Here is a 15,495-nt window from a genome sequence, read left to right as displayed (position 1 = left end):
CCCCTTCCGGGCTCGGCCCAGACCCTCCCACTCTCCCGCTTCCTCCGGCGCCCAACAACTCGCGGCTACCGGGGACCGCGGTCAGGACGGTATTGGAAAAGTGACCGCCGCCAGCCAGAGGCAGTTGGAGAGATGCAGTGCGCTCAGCGCAGGACCGGTGGCCAGGCCGGAGGATGGGGCGCCCGGCCACACCTCCTCCCAGGGGGCCCGGCGGCTTGCATTGGGTCCCACAACCCAAACTCAGAAGCTGAGCCAAGAGCCGTCCCTCCCCGCGGTGGCGCCAGCTCCGGGCGGAACCCGGGCGCGTAGGAGGTTGTCGCTTTCCTCACACAGCATCTTGGGCCGATGACTAACTCCACCCTACCCTTAAACAATGTCATAAACTCCTCAGTGTCCCCGGGCTAGGTATGGAGAATATGCGGAGGGAGCTAGGCCAAGGAGTGCCTTTGTGGAGGACCTCAGATCAGAAGAGACCGCTCACAACTGGGTTTTTATGACTTCGGGGTCGGGTGGGAGAGACAGTAAGGACTGGGAGATAGAGAGAATAGGGCTGAGGGGGGGCTCCTCCCTCCAACTTGGTTGCTCTAGGCCCCTCACTGAGGACAGGAGAGGGCGGCATAGGCTGAGTCGAGCCTTCTCTCACAGCGCAGGCTTGCAATCACTGGAAGCCAGTCTGCTGGGGTGGGAGGCTCCTCAGGACGGTCTGGTCTCCACGTGCACATCTGTAAAAACTACCCGAAGCGGTGTGGCTCGGTTTGTTTATAATTTTTATTGGTGCCCACGGTGTCTAGTCTATGCTAGGTGGGTTTTGTCCCCTAGAGCGGTGGAGGACATGGGCTACCCCACCCCTCTCAGTGCACTGAACTAAATCCGTTCTACTGCTCACCTCTACCTCAGAAAGGACTGGGGTTACTCTTAACCCCTAACCCTAGGGTTAAGTGTCCCTAGGAACATGGTGAGGTGGAAGATGAGTTTTGAGGAAAAGGTAAACTGAGGCTACAATGAACATTAAACAATCCACGAATGGACCCTGCTCACCCTTTCCAGCCGGGGTCTCCAGACCTTCTCAACAGCAGGGGTGGAATGCTATGCCACACCCACACACCCACACACAGAGATCTGGGCCTAGTAGTAATCCTCACTCTCTTCACTTTCCGCCTCCTCCTCAGGAGTCAGACTCAGTGATTGCAGCTGGGAGACTCCTGTGGCGTTCAACTGGTCTGCAAACACATGTGATAAAGGAAAAGGATCAGGGGAGAGGCAAGCACAGCTCTGTGTGGGAAAGCTGTGTGTATGTGTGTGTGCAATACCCCACGCAACTGTTCCTTCTATGCATTCAAGGGCCCCAGTGCAGCCCATCCTCCTGGCACCCAGAGCTCAGGGCTGGCTTACCTAGTGTGAGCACTGTCAAGGTAGCAGAGGCTTCAACTTGGCCCAGGGCATTTCGGGCAAGGCAGCGGTAGGTGCCCTCATCACTAGGACGCAGAGCCTGAATCTGCAGCCAGCCAGTCACCTCAAACTTCTGAGGTCCACCCCTAAACTGGAGCCGGATGTTCTGTCAGCAAGGTCAACTGGGGAAGCCCTAGGTTTTCCCGGAGTTGGCCCCTGCTCCGTTTCCTACCTGCACAGAGATATGGGGGTCATCCCCCGGCAGCTGGATGTCCAAGCCGTCTTTCCTCCACTCAATGGAGGCCATGGGGTAGGCAAACACCTCACAGCCAAAGATCACATCCTTTCCAGTCACATTCCAAATATTGTGAGGCTGTGACACGATCTGGGGCTCTGGGGCAGGGTGGAAGTATAAAGCTTGAGAACAGGAGGCTGCATCCAGCTTGGGAAGAACACGGAATATAAAATAATGTGGACATGTTTGGGGCAGAACACAAAGCATGCCAGGGCAACAGACATCTGCAAACAAAACATGCCACAAGCAGGAACGCATACAAACGTGGGTGCAGATACACACAAGGACACAAAAGCGAGTGTGGAGATGCACACAGAGGCACACGGAACAGTGCATAAATTGCACAAATATGTCTACAGAGCCAGCTTAGCTGGGCAACCGTGCTCTGTCCCGGACTGCTCCCCTGTCCTCATTCCACCCTAGGGCCCCTTTCCTGCGGGCCATGTAACCAACACCTCCTTCCCCCTTTTCTAGGTAGGCCCAGTTCCCAAGGGCTTGAAGAGCAGCCACATTCCAAATGTCGTGAGAATGTGACACGGATCTGGGCTCTGAGTGGGTGGAGGTGGGACTGGCTCTGAGGTAGGGGAACCTGAAACCACCTTGCTGCACCGGGGAAAACTGTTGGGACCCCCCCTGCTGGCACGTTTGTTTTCACTGCAACCCCAGCCCAGCCAGGCTCTATTAGGAAGTGAGGGCTGCCAAGGAAAACCTCAGGCTTGAACATCCCCCAACCCCAGCCCACGGGATGAGGGGCGAGAGAAGCAAGAAGCCATCTTCCCTTCGCTAATCCCTAAATGCAAGAGAAGAAGGAAAGGCAGGAGCCAGGGTTAACAGGCTGCATCTGTTAACAGACATCCGTCCCCCACAGCCTGAGCACCAGCAGGATAGGCAAAGTGTTGGGGGTCTTTTCGGCTTTGATCAACTATTAGCTATGTGCCTGGTCTTCCGGAGGGCTGGTTTAGCAGCCCAGACCCGCCAACAGATCTCCACCTGCCTTTCAGTTGGCAACCTTTGAGGCTGTCGGTGGTTTTTGTTTGTTTGTTTTGTTTTGTTTTCACTCTGCTGACCATATAGACCAATGCTTTCCGCCACGGGGCGCAGGGCCTTTAGGAAGCCCCTGGGCGTGCGTACCCGATTCGCAGGGCCCTGGATGCACCACAGTGAGGTTAGCGTCGGGCACAGCGCGGCTGGCCTCCTGCAGGCGGCAGATCTGCGCGTAGGTGCGGCCGTCGGAACCACACAGCGGGCGCTGCGAGCGGCAGGCACACAGCGGCTCCGGCACCTCTCCTCGGCTCAGATCACCGCCCGCGTCCAGCCTGCACTCCAGCTGCTCGCCGCAGCGCCCGTAGAAGTTAGCGCCGGGGTCCAGGTCGCAGAGCTGGCCCTCCAGGTTGGCGCATTCCCAGCAGCAGCCGCAGGCATCCCGCACCCGGCCTGCTAGGCAGCCCCGCGGCGCAGCGCACTCTTCTGGCCGACAGGGGGCACAGCCCTCGCCCTCCGCCAGCAGCTGCAGCCAGCCTCGCCGCAGGTAATCGGGGCCTGCGACCGGCCTCGCGCTAGCGGGGGGCGGGGTCCACACCACCAGCAATAATAGCAGTAGCAATGGCAGCGCCAAAGTAGGTGCAGCATGGTCAGCTGGGAGCCCTGTGAGTCCTCGGGGCATCGGCGCGTAGGTGGCACCCTGCCAGGAGAGGGAAGCCAGGTCTGCAGGTCAGAAGTAAAGCCAATGTTGCAAGACCAGCCTCACCGCTCCTGGTGCAAACAGCTAACACTGCCCCTTCCTCTGCTACCTTAGAACCAACCAGAAGCCCAAACAAAGAGACCTGGTGAGTCCCTGGGGTTTATGCGAGTTGGTAACCGAGCTGGAGTGAAGAGAGAGAATGGGAGATAATGCCCGGGGTATGGTCCCTAACACCCACGCATGTACACACACACACACACCACACCACACCACACCACACCACACCACACCACACCATACCACACCACACACACCAGCACCACTTCCCTAAAGCACCCAACTTTGATGCACCTTTGCCCCAGAGATGGATAAAACTACATGTGAAGTAAAAAGTTCAGGGAGGGGTGATGGTCATGATGGGGGCGTCCGGGCGACTCACCTAGTGCCTTGGACTAGACCCTTCTTAACGGCTGATTTCCAATCCTAAAAAATCCGGGAGGGGGAGAGAAGAGAGTTACACGCACGGCCAGCCAAATCCGCTGGCTACCTCTGCTTCTGTCGGGGGCTGGGGGATCGTCCGCAGCCCACAGACTAAGATTCAAAGAGGAGCTCCTCCGCCCCTTCTCCCCGCCCCTAGACGTCGAACCCGCCTTCTTCCCAGGTCCTGTGGATGATAATTGTGTCCAGTCGCACAGGGACCCTCCTGGGCCTTTTACTTCAACCCTAGCCCAAAGTCACAAAGAGTGCTCAGAGCAGCCGTAACCAGACGCCTAAGCTGGGAAAGCAAGGGTGTGAGAACTGGAGATGGAGAGTAGGGTGGGAATGGCGGAGGGGCCCAAACTGTTGGCTGAACCCCCAGGACCCGTCTCATCCGATTTGGTTCTTGAGAGCGGCAATGGGAAGAAAGAAACGGCTCTGGTGCTAAGAAAGTTTACGTTTAAGTATGGGCGCTTCTGGAGAGCAGGCCCAGGGCAGGCTTCCACCCAGGACGGCTCGCAGCTGTGCCCCCCAGTCTCTCCACTGGGGCGCAGACTAGTTTATTGGCGTTTCCATCTGCCATCCGCATCTGGCCACCTCCCCTCCCACTATAGGGCAGGTGCTTGAACCAGCGGCGGAGCCTGGTGATTAGAGGTCGGAACAGGCTAGCGGCCGCAGCGAGACCGGTGGCTGACTCCCCGTAGGGCGTCTCTCGGGGTCCGAATTACAGGTTACAAATTTAAGTCAGGGCCAGAAGTGCTCAGTCTGGAGACTGCCACAACGCCACGGTGGCACTTTGGGCTTCGGGCAGGAAGCAAAGCATCCCCAGAGGACCGCCCACCGCCCTGAGAAAGGCAGGTCCCGCCCCTGCCGGCCCCCCTAACAGCTTCCAGAAGCCGCAGTCCAAGAACCTAGGAACTAGTGTGCGGGGAAGGAAGGGGTGGGGCTTGGCCAGGCCCCGCCCACGAGGCGGCGACGTCCCTGACTGCGCGTGCGCGCGGAGCCCGCGGCGGCCTCCGGTCCCCGCTGCGGACGGAGGCGGGACCCTCTTTGCGCTCTTCTCAAAGGCCCTCCTCAAAGGAGCGTTCAGTCAGCACGGGCGCCCTCCTGGCCAGAGGGATTGCGACAGGGTGGACGGGAGCTGCACACAGACGATACTCGACTCCGGCGGGGACGGGGAGCGGGCTTCACGCGAGGTTTCTGAACTGTCGCGAGAATCAGAACGGAAAGCTACACGTTCGAAAGGCGAAGCCCGCGGCTCTTAAGCCAGGAAAGAAGGCGCGCGGGCCGTAACGAACGGTAGTTCTAGGCAGTCCCTTGGCTGGAGGACAAATTGGCCCGGGAGCATTAGTGAGCCCAGGGCTGCAGGATGTGGGAAAAGGCGTGAGGAGAGCCGCTCGCCCGCGGAGGCGTGGAGGCCCTCTAGGAGAGGCCCCTGCTGTGACTGACACCGCGCCTTGGGGCGGCGATGGTCACCCGAGGGAGAGGAGGAGCTGAGAGCTTCTAGCGCTAGGAGCCACTATCAGGATCACCAGCGTCAGGGTCCCAGACGCTTCTTCCATCTTCTCGTTGCCGGTGTTTGCTTTTAGTCTGTGCTACACTTTGGACCTCTCGTAGGAATCAGGCCTAGTTCACCACTGTGCCTTATGACCCCGTGCCCCCGAGACTGGCTGCTAAGTAAGTTCTTGGGAAGCAGATGTGCATTGAAAGGGAAAAGACTCCCTGACTCTGAAAGATGACTTTCACCTGAATTTTCTGTCGCTAGGGATTAAATCGACGGAGAACGAGCGCCCTCTGGTGGCTTTGGAGCAGCTGAGACTGCAAACTGTACTGGGAACCCACTGGTAACTTTGAAAAAGTTCTTACTGTAAGTTTGCACTGCTGGTGATTAAACCGGAGTTTTTATAGTTACGCCAGAACTATGTCTCCGAGCTGTATCTCCAGCCCTATAATAATATTTTAGAAGGGAGTTTGTTAGAATACGACAATTCAAAAGCCTAGCTACTGTTTTCATATGTTCATCATCTGACACTTAGGCTGTTGAGGCTCCAGAACCACGTCAACCGTGTGCATCAGAAATAGCAAAAGAGTTTGTGTTACTTAACACATTAAAGTGCTGATTTGATGCGCATCCTATTTATTGGGCCAAAGGAAAGTTTTTCTAGTCCAGATAAGGTTACTACCAGAAAAGGTTAGCACCCTTTGATAACCATGAGTGAGGCGAGATTCAGATGATCTCCTGATGGTTAATCTTTTCCTAAAACATTTATCATGGTGTTGTCCATGATGTGTGTATGACTGCAGGCACATGCCTGTTTGGAGCTCAGGGGATAATTTTCAGGACTCAGATCATCTATCTCCTTTCATCATGAAGTCACCATCAGGCTTGCACAGCAAGCACCCTTACCTGCCAAACCATCTTGCTGCTCCCTAATCTTTTTTTTTTTTTCTACATGTGTTTGAACTCAGGTCATCAGGCTTGATGAAGGTGTCCTAATTCTGAGCCATTTCTCCAAACCCCCAATCTCTCTCTCTCTCTCTTTTTTTTTTTTTTTTAATGAAATATGGTGGAAGCCAGGGATGGTGAGACATGCCTGTAATCCCAGAATTTAGGAAGTGTGGGCAGAAGGATCAGTAGTTCATGGTCATCTTTGGCTGCAAAGGCAGTTTGAGGCCACCTGGGCCACACAATACCTTGTCTCCAAAATTCAAACAAACAACAGGAAGCCCCCCTGGATGACGTTGGAGGACTCACTTTGTAGCATCCACTTCATGAACTTTGTTTTGTCAGTTACTGAAAAAGGTGGGGAATCATTTTGAGGAGGAAATGAAACACACGCTCCACCATGACAGAATGGATACAGATGAACTGTGCTTCCTATGGATATTAGAATCAATTAAGTCGGAAAGGCTCAAGGTAGATAAGTAAGATGAAATGCTTTGTATTGATCCACTATGACAAATAGGTGTTCTCATTAAAGTAGAAAATAAGATTAAGATAAGTGTATAGACACTGACCACAACTGTATAAAGATGTAAGTATCTGTAAATACCTGAGAGAATTTGGAATGAGGTTAAGTGTAATGCTCACTATCTTTTATTTTGTAAAATTATTTTCATAATGAAGGAGTAGAGGCCAATCTCCTATACCACCCAAAAATGAATACAGACTGTTTTTTAGGTAAATTACAAAGTTGAAATTAATATATAAAACTGGATCAGCCAGATAGGAAGATAAATACTGTAAATTATCTGCAAGTAACATTACGAAATAGACCTAGAATAACCAGGAACTGGTTTCTCGGATATCTAGGCATTCAGGCAAGCTGAGTGGGTGTTTGGTTGGTTGGTTGGTTGGTTGGTTGAGATTTTATTTATTATGTGTACTGGGTTCTGTTTACACGTATGCTGCAGTCCAGAAGAGGGCACCAGATCTCATTATAGGTGGTTATGAGACACCATGTAGTTGCTGGAAATTGAATTCAGGACCTTTGGAAGAGCAGCCAGTGCTCCTAACCTCTGAGTCATCTCTGCAACTCTGAGTGGGTTTTAAGACCGCTAGACACACACCAAGCCAATGGTCTCTTTAGGTTATCCTTCTAGCTCCATTTCAGGGCAGTTTCTTTCTGTCAGCCACACCTGCCTTTAATATCTCTTCTGCTTCTGACCACCTGATGACCAATTTTTGTAAGAATACAGTTAGAAGGGATATTTAAAACATTCTGCTTTTCTTTAAAGTTTTAATTAGTGTGTGTAAGTGCAGATGTCCACCTGCTCCTGCCAGCAAGTGGAGGCCAAGAACAACCGTGGGAGCTGCTTCCTGTCTCTTGTGCTTGGACTATGTGGGGACTGACCTCAGCGTGTCAGGCTTGGACAGCAAGCAGGTGCTTTGTTTGCCGGGCGGTCTCCCCAGCCTGCCCTCCTGCATTTGTTGTAATGAAACAGGGTCTTACTATGTAGCCCTGGATGACCTGGAATGTCCTATGTAAAACAGGCTTGACTCACAGTGACAACTCATTCCTTAATGCATCCTTAAATTCCCTAAGACAGTCCCTGAAAGGAAGGGGGCCATCTTCCTGAGAGTCCTACCAAGATCACGTGGGACAATAAAAGATCTTGTACTCCACATGTTTGTAACAACTGCTTGTGACAATATCTGGACTGGTATCCCCCCTCCAGCCTTTGCTCTTAAGATCCAGTGCAGTCTGGCTCCTTTCCCCTGGCTGTCAGCACACTAGCTACTCTATCCTGGAGTTACGATCAAAGACCATAAACCATCATCAGGCAGCCTTCCTCAGAGTCCAGCAAGCCCAAAAGTGCCCAGATGGGTGGACACTGTCATGCGGGCCGAATATAAAGAATCTGCTCCGCACAATGAGAATAGATTCTACATGTGTGCTACTTTTACAGTGTGGCATCTGTCCATCAAGATGTCCATCTGTCCCTCAAGGGGTTGGCTCCATGACCAGGATCTGTGGAGGATACAGAGAAATGCTGCCAGGCCAGGCCATCTCAGCAGAGGCTCTTAAGACTGGCCCACAGGGTCCTCCAAGCCCTGGACGGGGCTGAAAATGGTAGGAAAAGACCATGATGGGGTGACAAACTGGGTTAAAAAAAAAAAAAACTGGTTAGAATTGTCAGACAGGTGACAGTTGCCAACAAGAAGCACTAGAACAAAATGTCAGGTTCCTAAATTCCCTCATTCAGAAAAAGTATATATAATGGAGTCTAATTTTGGCTTTGGAGGAGAGTCGGGGAATAAGTTAGCATGGAAGCTGAAACAAAAAAGCACTTGCTAACTGAGCTCCGAACTTGCAGGAGTGGGTGATTTCTCAAGGTCTGAGGAGTGTGGATTTTGTCATCTATGGATTACAGGCATCCAAACCCAGCGGAATCCTGATCCCCACAGAGCACCTGACTGTAACTGTTACAACACCGAGCTGTTCAGAAGCTTGTAAACCTTACATAGGAACATCCTCGGCACCCCCCCCCCCAAGCCCTGTGTTATTTTGTGCCTTTTCTGTCAGTTTTCCCCAGAGGCATAGGAAGAGAGGTAACAGAAGGTGGCAATGTGAACCATGCTCAGCAAAACTGCTTGCTGTGCCCCTGTTCAGGATAGCCTGAGTGAAGAAGAGGTAGAATCACATCAAAGCTCATAAGAAGTGCAGAACTGTGGGGCTTTGAATAAGGATGGAGGCCTCCTGGGATCTGGGGCTTCATTTGCAGTCACACTTCTCTCTCCAGAGTTTAAAAGCAGTGGACAGACAAGAGACAAGGCTGCTGTGACCCAGATCCCCTGCTTAGGGAGCTAAGCCCATGCAAGCGTGACCCCCAGACAATGGGCCTGTCTCTGCGCTGGGTGGAACCATACAGGCCCCAAAGTCTAGACAGGCCTCTAAAAAAAAACCTTATTTATTTTATGTGTACAGGTGATTTGCCTGCAAGTATGTCTCTGCGTCATGTGCATGCAGTGCCTGCAGAATCCAGAAGAGGGCATTATATCCCCTGAAACTGGAGTTACGGTCAGTTGTGCGCTGCCATATGGGTGCTGGGAATTGAACCAGGGCACTATGCAAGAGCAACCAGAGCTATTAACCACTAAGCCATCTCTAGGAAGGGCCTCTTAGGAGAAGTTATTTTGACTTAGAATGTGAGATTCCTTGGTGCTACAGAGGCTATTCAGTAGTTACGAGCAATTGCTGCCTTTACTGAGCACCTCAGTTTGGTTCCCAGCCCTCCTGTCAGGCTCACAACCACCTACAGCTCCACTTCCAGGGGAATCCAGTGCCGTCTTCTGGCCTCCATGGACAACTACATTCAGACACATGTATGTAAATAAAATTAAAAATAAATCTGTAGCAAGGGTCAGATGAAAGGAGAGGAGGACCTCCCCTAGCAGTGGGCTTGGAAAGGGGCAGGGAGGAGATGAGGGAGGGATTATTTACAAAGTAAATAACCTGTGATTAATATAAAAAAGTAAAAATTAATAAAAAAATAAGTCTGTAGGAAAAAAAAAAAAAAAGTCTAGCCTGCCAGAATCAGCTTTGCTAGTAACTGTCACCTATCTAAACTATTTCTTCTGGAGGAAAAAAAAAAAAAACAAACTGGGGTGAAGTCAGCCTTCAGACACCAAATTTGTCACTGTGGTTTTAAAATAAATCTTTTTATGATTTATTTTTTATCTCATGTACATCTGTGTTTTGTCCCTGTGGATGTCTGTATGAGGGTGTCAGGTCCCCTGAAACTGGAGTCACAGACAGTTGTAAGCCATCATGTGGGGGCTGGGAGTTGAGCCTTCAGAAGAACAGCCAGTACTCTTAACCACTGAGCCATCTCTCCAGCCCTTGGCACAGTGTATGTAAAGAATTTCTTTAACTGCTAATATTTAAACATGGGGAAATGTATATTAAAAACCTAGAGTTTTGGGTCAGAATTGTCAGGCCAAGATGTTTAGAGATTTCATAAAGGGAACTCTCAGCTATTGCTGAGCTGGGGGGGGGGAGTCAGAGCTAAATGTAAGTCACTGGTGCTGCCTGATTATTTTCAGGGTAAACAACAAACAAAGACAGGGGATTGGTTCCATCCAGTAACAACCAAAAGCGAGTCCTAGGGGAGTAGGAAGGTAGCTCTGTTGGTAAATTGCTTTTTGCAAAAACACAAAAGACTCGAATTAAATCCCTAGCACTCAAGAAAAAGGTCAGCCATAATGGATCTCCTGGGGGCTCCTGGCTATCCAGCTTAGTCTAATTGGCAAGCACCAGGTACCATGGAGAGATTCTATCTGGAGTGGGGTGGGCAGGCAGTCAGAAGAGAGAAGAAAGGTGGATCGCTCTTGAGAACTAACACCTAAGACTGAAGTCTGAGCCACAGGAACAATGCATACTATCTTGTACAAGGCTGGCCTTCTCTCACTGCAGCGGTCTCTTCCTGGCCCGCTTCCCTCACTGAAGATTCCCATCTGCCCCTGCAGCCTGAGTGTTAGGCTCCTTGAGCTAACGTTGTAATAGTAATAACAGCTATCCCTTAGCAGATACTTACAGGGGCCAAGCAGAGTGGTTAATGACTTAAATACATTAGCTCGCTTCAGACTTGTGAAGAACCTGCAAGGTGAGACACTTCACTTCTTAGATGAAAACTGAGGTCCATATCCCTTACCCATTGGGATAAGTTTGCCCAGTGTCAACACTGGCTAGAGAGCAGCAGAGCTAAAACTTGATGGTGGAGCCGCTCTGGTCTGAGACAGGACTGGCCATCTCACTATCCTATTATTACTTGTCAACTTGCTTTGAAATCAAACCTGCAGTGCCTTTTAAAAATTATTTTAGTGTGTTGTCTTTGAGCCAGGGTAGTTCTGGCTGTCCTGGGGTTGCTCTGTAGACCAGGCTAGCCCCACACTCTGATATTTGCTTGCTTCTGCCTTCCAAGTGTCGGGACTAAAGGCACGGACCCCCCCCCCCACTGTGTGTTATACTGCAGTACATTTTAAATAAGTAAATATTAGGTGTAGTGTGTGTGCGTGCGTGCGTGCACACATGACTGCAGTTAGCCACAGAAGCCAGAGACGTTGGATCCCCTGGACCTGGAGGTGCCGTTATGTGCCGTTATGCTGATGTGGGGGCTGGGAACCAGACTCCAGGCCCCTGGAAGAGCAGCAATGCTTTTAACCACTGATCCATCTCCGCAGCCCTGAGTAGAAGTGTGTGAAGACTCCAAACTGCCGTGCCGTGGAGACGCAGGGACGCATGTGTCCTGATCAGCTGTCCTCAACCTGTGGATTGCACCCTCTTCTGGGAGTGGAAGGAACCTTTCGTTGGGGTCTCCTAAGAAAAACCACCTGGAAACATATTTACATCAAGGTTCATTACAGTAACAAAGTAACAGTTATGGAGTAACAATGAAAATAACTGTATGGCTGGGGTCACCGCAGTGTGAGGACCTGCACGAAAGGGTCTCGGTGTTAGGAAGGTTGAGAACCACCGCCCAGATGGTGGAAGATGAAGCAGCTGAAGGGTGATGAGGAGCTTTGTGAGTCACAGCCTATCAGCAACGAGGCTAACTAAGGTACTTCAGGACTGGAACTTCTAGGGTGTGGCTCAGTGGTATAGTTTACTGGAGGCCTTGGGTTCTGAGTCTCAGAACTGCAAAAATTTCAGGCGGAAAAAAAAAAAAAGTAAGTAGGGAACAGTACCTATCCTTATTTGGGCCTGGTGCTGCCGGCCTCTAATCCAGCTAGATTATTTTACAGGTAGGTGGGCTCAACCTTCTCACAGGAAAGAGAGGGTTGGAATTTTCCCTCAGGACAGAAACAGCACTTAATCCTGGGGAGTCAACAGTTTCCCCAGGGTGGGAAGGAAAAGGAAGAAAGGACCTGTCCAGAGGCACCCTGTTCCGTGGCCCATCAGGTGGGTGGCTCCTAGGCCAAACCGGAGCCTTGTCTGGAATCCTGCATCAAAGGCCTGGCTTTCTCAGGGCTGGCGGGGAAGCCCGCGCAGGAGCTCCAGTTGCAGGCCAGGCGGTGTGCCCCCTTTCTACCTGCATTAGGGCACCCCACGGTGGGGGGTGGTAGGAAGGAGGGAGTCCAAGACGGGGTCGGATTCCCAGCCAGCTCCCACCTCACAGGAGGCGGCCCATTATCCGGCGTCGTTAAAGAGCAATTAGATGGAAATTAAGCCGAGAACAAGTATTGATTATCTCATTAAGGCCGGGGGAGCCCGCTCCGTCGGAGTGAGTTTACCGCTGCTCACCCCATTATCTGCAAGGTGAAATCCTGCGGTCATCAACATCCAGAGAAGTATCGATTTTGCCCCCGATCCATGGCTGACCCTCCTTCACAGAATAAGCGGGTTCTAGAGAGATGACACCAGGGGTGTGATGACATAGAGGAGGAGCACGGGGCGCGGGCATGCACACCAGCACGCATACCCTCCTTAGCACCCTCTCCTAGTTCCCTTCTCCGGTTTTCCTTGATGCTACTTGGGGGCGGGCAGCAGCAGCTCATACACCTCCAGACAGGTAGCCTATATTACCTCCAAGGAAGAGCGACCACTAGAGGATTACTTTTCTTTCTTTCTTTCTTTCTTTCTTTCTTTCTTTCTTTCTTTCTTTCTTTCTTTCTCTCTCTTTCTCTTTCTTTTCTTTCTTTTTTCTTTCTTTCTCTCTTTCTTTCTTTCTCTCACTCTTTCTTTCTTTCTTTCTTCCTTTGTTTCCCTGACTAACCTCCAACGTCTTGCCTCAAGCCATCCTTCTGCCTCATTCCACCAGAGCTGAGACTTAATAGAAAGAATTTTCTCTTAGTACAAAATATAAAACATTTCTGGTCCCCAAATCCTAACCTGCGAGGAGAAAAAAGGCTTACTTCTTGGTGACCATCATGGCCAAAGGATACTTAGGAGCTTCCTGTAGACTCCCCAAGGCTTGCCAAAGTCAGAAAGAAAAATATGCGTTGGGGACAAAGTTGTTTGTTTCCAAGCTGGCTGTGAGCCTCAGGCAAGTCACCTTGCTTCTGAGGAGACTTAAAGACAGGGCTGGAGGGGCCCTGAGGCTCTTGGGCCTTGGATGCAATATGGCCTGTCAACAACGGGCCCAGCACTCCTGCTCGCTGCATAGGGGTACAGCAAGTGTTTCCAAGAGCTTCCGGCCTTGCAGGAGAAAAGACGAAGAAGTGATGATCACAGAAGTAAGAACGAGGGGCTGGAGAACTGGCTGGGTGGTTAAGAGTACTTGCTCTCCCAGAAGACCCAAATTCAGTTCTCCGCACCCACATGAGGCTCCCCTCCCACAACCACTTGTAATTCCAGTTCCAGAGGGTCCCACTCCCTTTTCTGGCCTCTGTGGACAACTCTACACTGAGAGACATGCAGATTCACAGATTTACAAGTAAATCTTTTAAACAAAGGTGACTTAAAAAAATACTAACTTATCATCACTATGAATCAGAAAGTGCAGGTGCTGTGAGTGTTGGGAAGGTGCGCACAGGAAGCATTGTTCCGGTGAAGAGCGAGCAAGCAGGCCCGTTGCCCATTCAGCGTCCACTCTCTGGAGCACGTGGTATGCAAAACCAGTGACCTTTCCACGCAAACTGCTGGTCTAGTCGGGGTGACAGCTGTCATGGCACAAATACACTCTCTGTAATGAAAAACTGTCAGTACAGCGAACGAATGTAAGAGGAATTGGTTTGGGGAGAGTTAAAAATCCTCTGGTCAGTTGATGCTTTAAGATTTGAGTCTGTGGGAAAGCTGAGGAAGTCCTCGGAGAGAGCCACTGTCCTCCCTCATGTCTTTCAGGGACGCAGTAGGGAACACTGTCCTGTTTTTGGACTCACCTGAGAGCCAAGGGCGAGCCAGGGACTGGGGAGGAGGGGAGGGCGGCCAGGTGGTGCGCCCCCGTCTGCGTCCGCCCGGCTTGGCCCGTACTGAGCGAGCGGCGGCACCCCGGATTCTGGGCTCGTCTCCCTGCCCCCGGGCCGGGCAACTATTAATCTTGGTTGACGGTTTCTCACGTCCTAATTGGGAGGTGGGGGGAGCGGCCCAGTCCGCCCTAAAGGTAGAAGCGGCTAATGGGCCTCTTCATCACCGCCAGGAACGGGTCCCCGGCGGAGCGCGAGGGCGCTGCTGCAGGTGAGGCGGCTGGCGGCCTTTAATGAAGCGGCCTGGGCTGGGGCGCTCGGAGGGAGATCCAGGGGAGGGGAGCCCGGCTCCAGAGTTCGGCTGGGAGCCTCTTATCCCCGGGCTTCTTCACGGAGCTCAGGGCCGAGTTGAGAGGGAAGGGATGGTGACAGTCCTTGGGCGGGATTTGGGGGAAGGACCTGAGAGGTAGGTCGCCCTGCAATGAACTAGGACTCAGCCCAAAGCGGGCGCTCCCAAGGTCAATAGAACCTACAGATTCTCCCTAGCTCCCTGGATCATACGTTAAAGATACAAAGGCGCCCGGACTGTGCTATTTCAAACATGAAGGTAAAATTTTCAGCACGAGCAAAAAGATGACAGGGGCATAGAAGAAAAATGACTCGCAAGGTCCGAGTCCAAAGACTGAGTCTCAAAGGAGCAAGTGTGCCTTTGGATCCCAGAGTTCCAGAAGACCCAGTCTTTTCATAGCTGGCCCACATCTCCATCTGTGACTCACTTTCCCTTCTGAGGCAGCTTCCATAACACGCGCGCACTCCTTCCAAACCTGTTCTTCCTTTAGCAGGCTGTAACACTATCTTCTCAATGCAGCCCCCTCCCCCATCCAGACTCAAACTGTCTTGGACGGAGGGGGAGGGACAAGGGATAGCCCACCCAGCCATTCACACCTCTCCTTGGGCCCCTCCCGCCCCTAGGGCTGCAGCATCGGGAAACCCCCCCACCCCGACTCCTCTGAAAGATTCTCCTTCTCAGGCCTGCAGTCAGCTTCTTTCCTGTCCCCTCCTGCCTCTTGCCGCATCAGAAATATATTGTATTCTCACCTAATCCTGTTCAATTGCAGCATAATAAAACACATAATAAAAACCTAATTCATTTTTCTCCCCACCCCACATCTCCAGGCATCTTCTTGCTCGGGATTAAAAATTTGTCTTCATGTTTGTGGCACTGCAGCCCTGGCGCCTCCGTATCTTTAATGTATGAGGCAGGGAGCTAGGGACCCGCGGGTCTTGCAGTGTTCGCGCCCTGACGGC

The 15,495-nt window shown here is 51.8% G+C and overlaps 1 protein-coding gene across 1 annotated transcript; it reads right to left on the bottom strand.

Annotated features, from left to right (window-relative positions):
* Positions 1-759: 759 nt before the first annotated feature.
* Positions 760-4,722, bottom strand: Kazald1 (Kazal type serine peptidase inhibitor domain 1). Its single transcript, XM_055591648.1, has 6 exons — positions 4,301-4,722; positions 3,805-3,848; positions 2,816-3,365; positions 1,622-1,782; positions 1,393-1,540; positions 760-1,220 (listed from the first exon to the last, which is right to left on the bottom strand). Exons 3-6 carry the CDS (start codon positions 3,345-3,347, stop codon positions 1,126-1,128), a joined length of 936 nt encoding a protein of 311 aa, XP_055447623.1. The 5' UTR covers positions 3,348-3,365; positions 3,805-3,848; positions 4,301-4,722; the 3' UTR covers positions 760-1,125.
* Positions 4,723-15,495: the final 10,773 nt, after the last annotated feature.

Source organism: Psammomys obesus, unplaced genomic scaffold, assembly GCF_907164565.1.
Source record: "Psammomys obesus unplaced genomic scaffold, mPsaObe1.curated_primary_1811, whole genome shotgun sequence".
Classification (NCBI taxonomy): Eukaryota; Metazoa; Chordata; class Mammalia; order Rodentia; family Muridae; genus Psammomys; species Psammomys obesus.
This window is presented reverse-complemented; position numbering and strand designations above follow the sequence as displayed.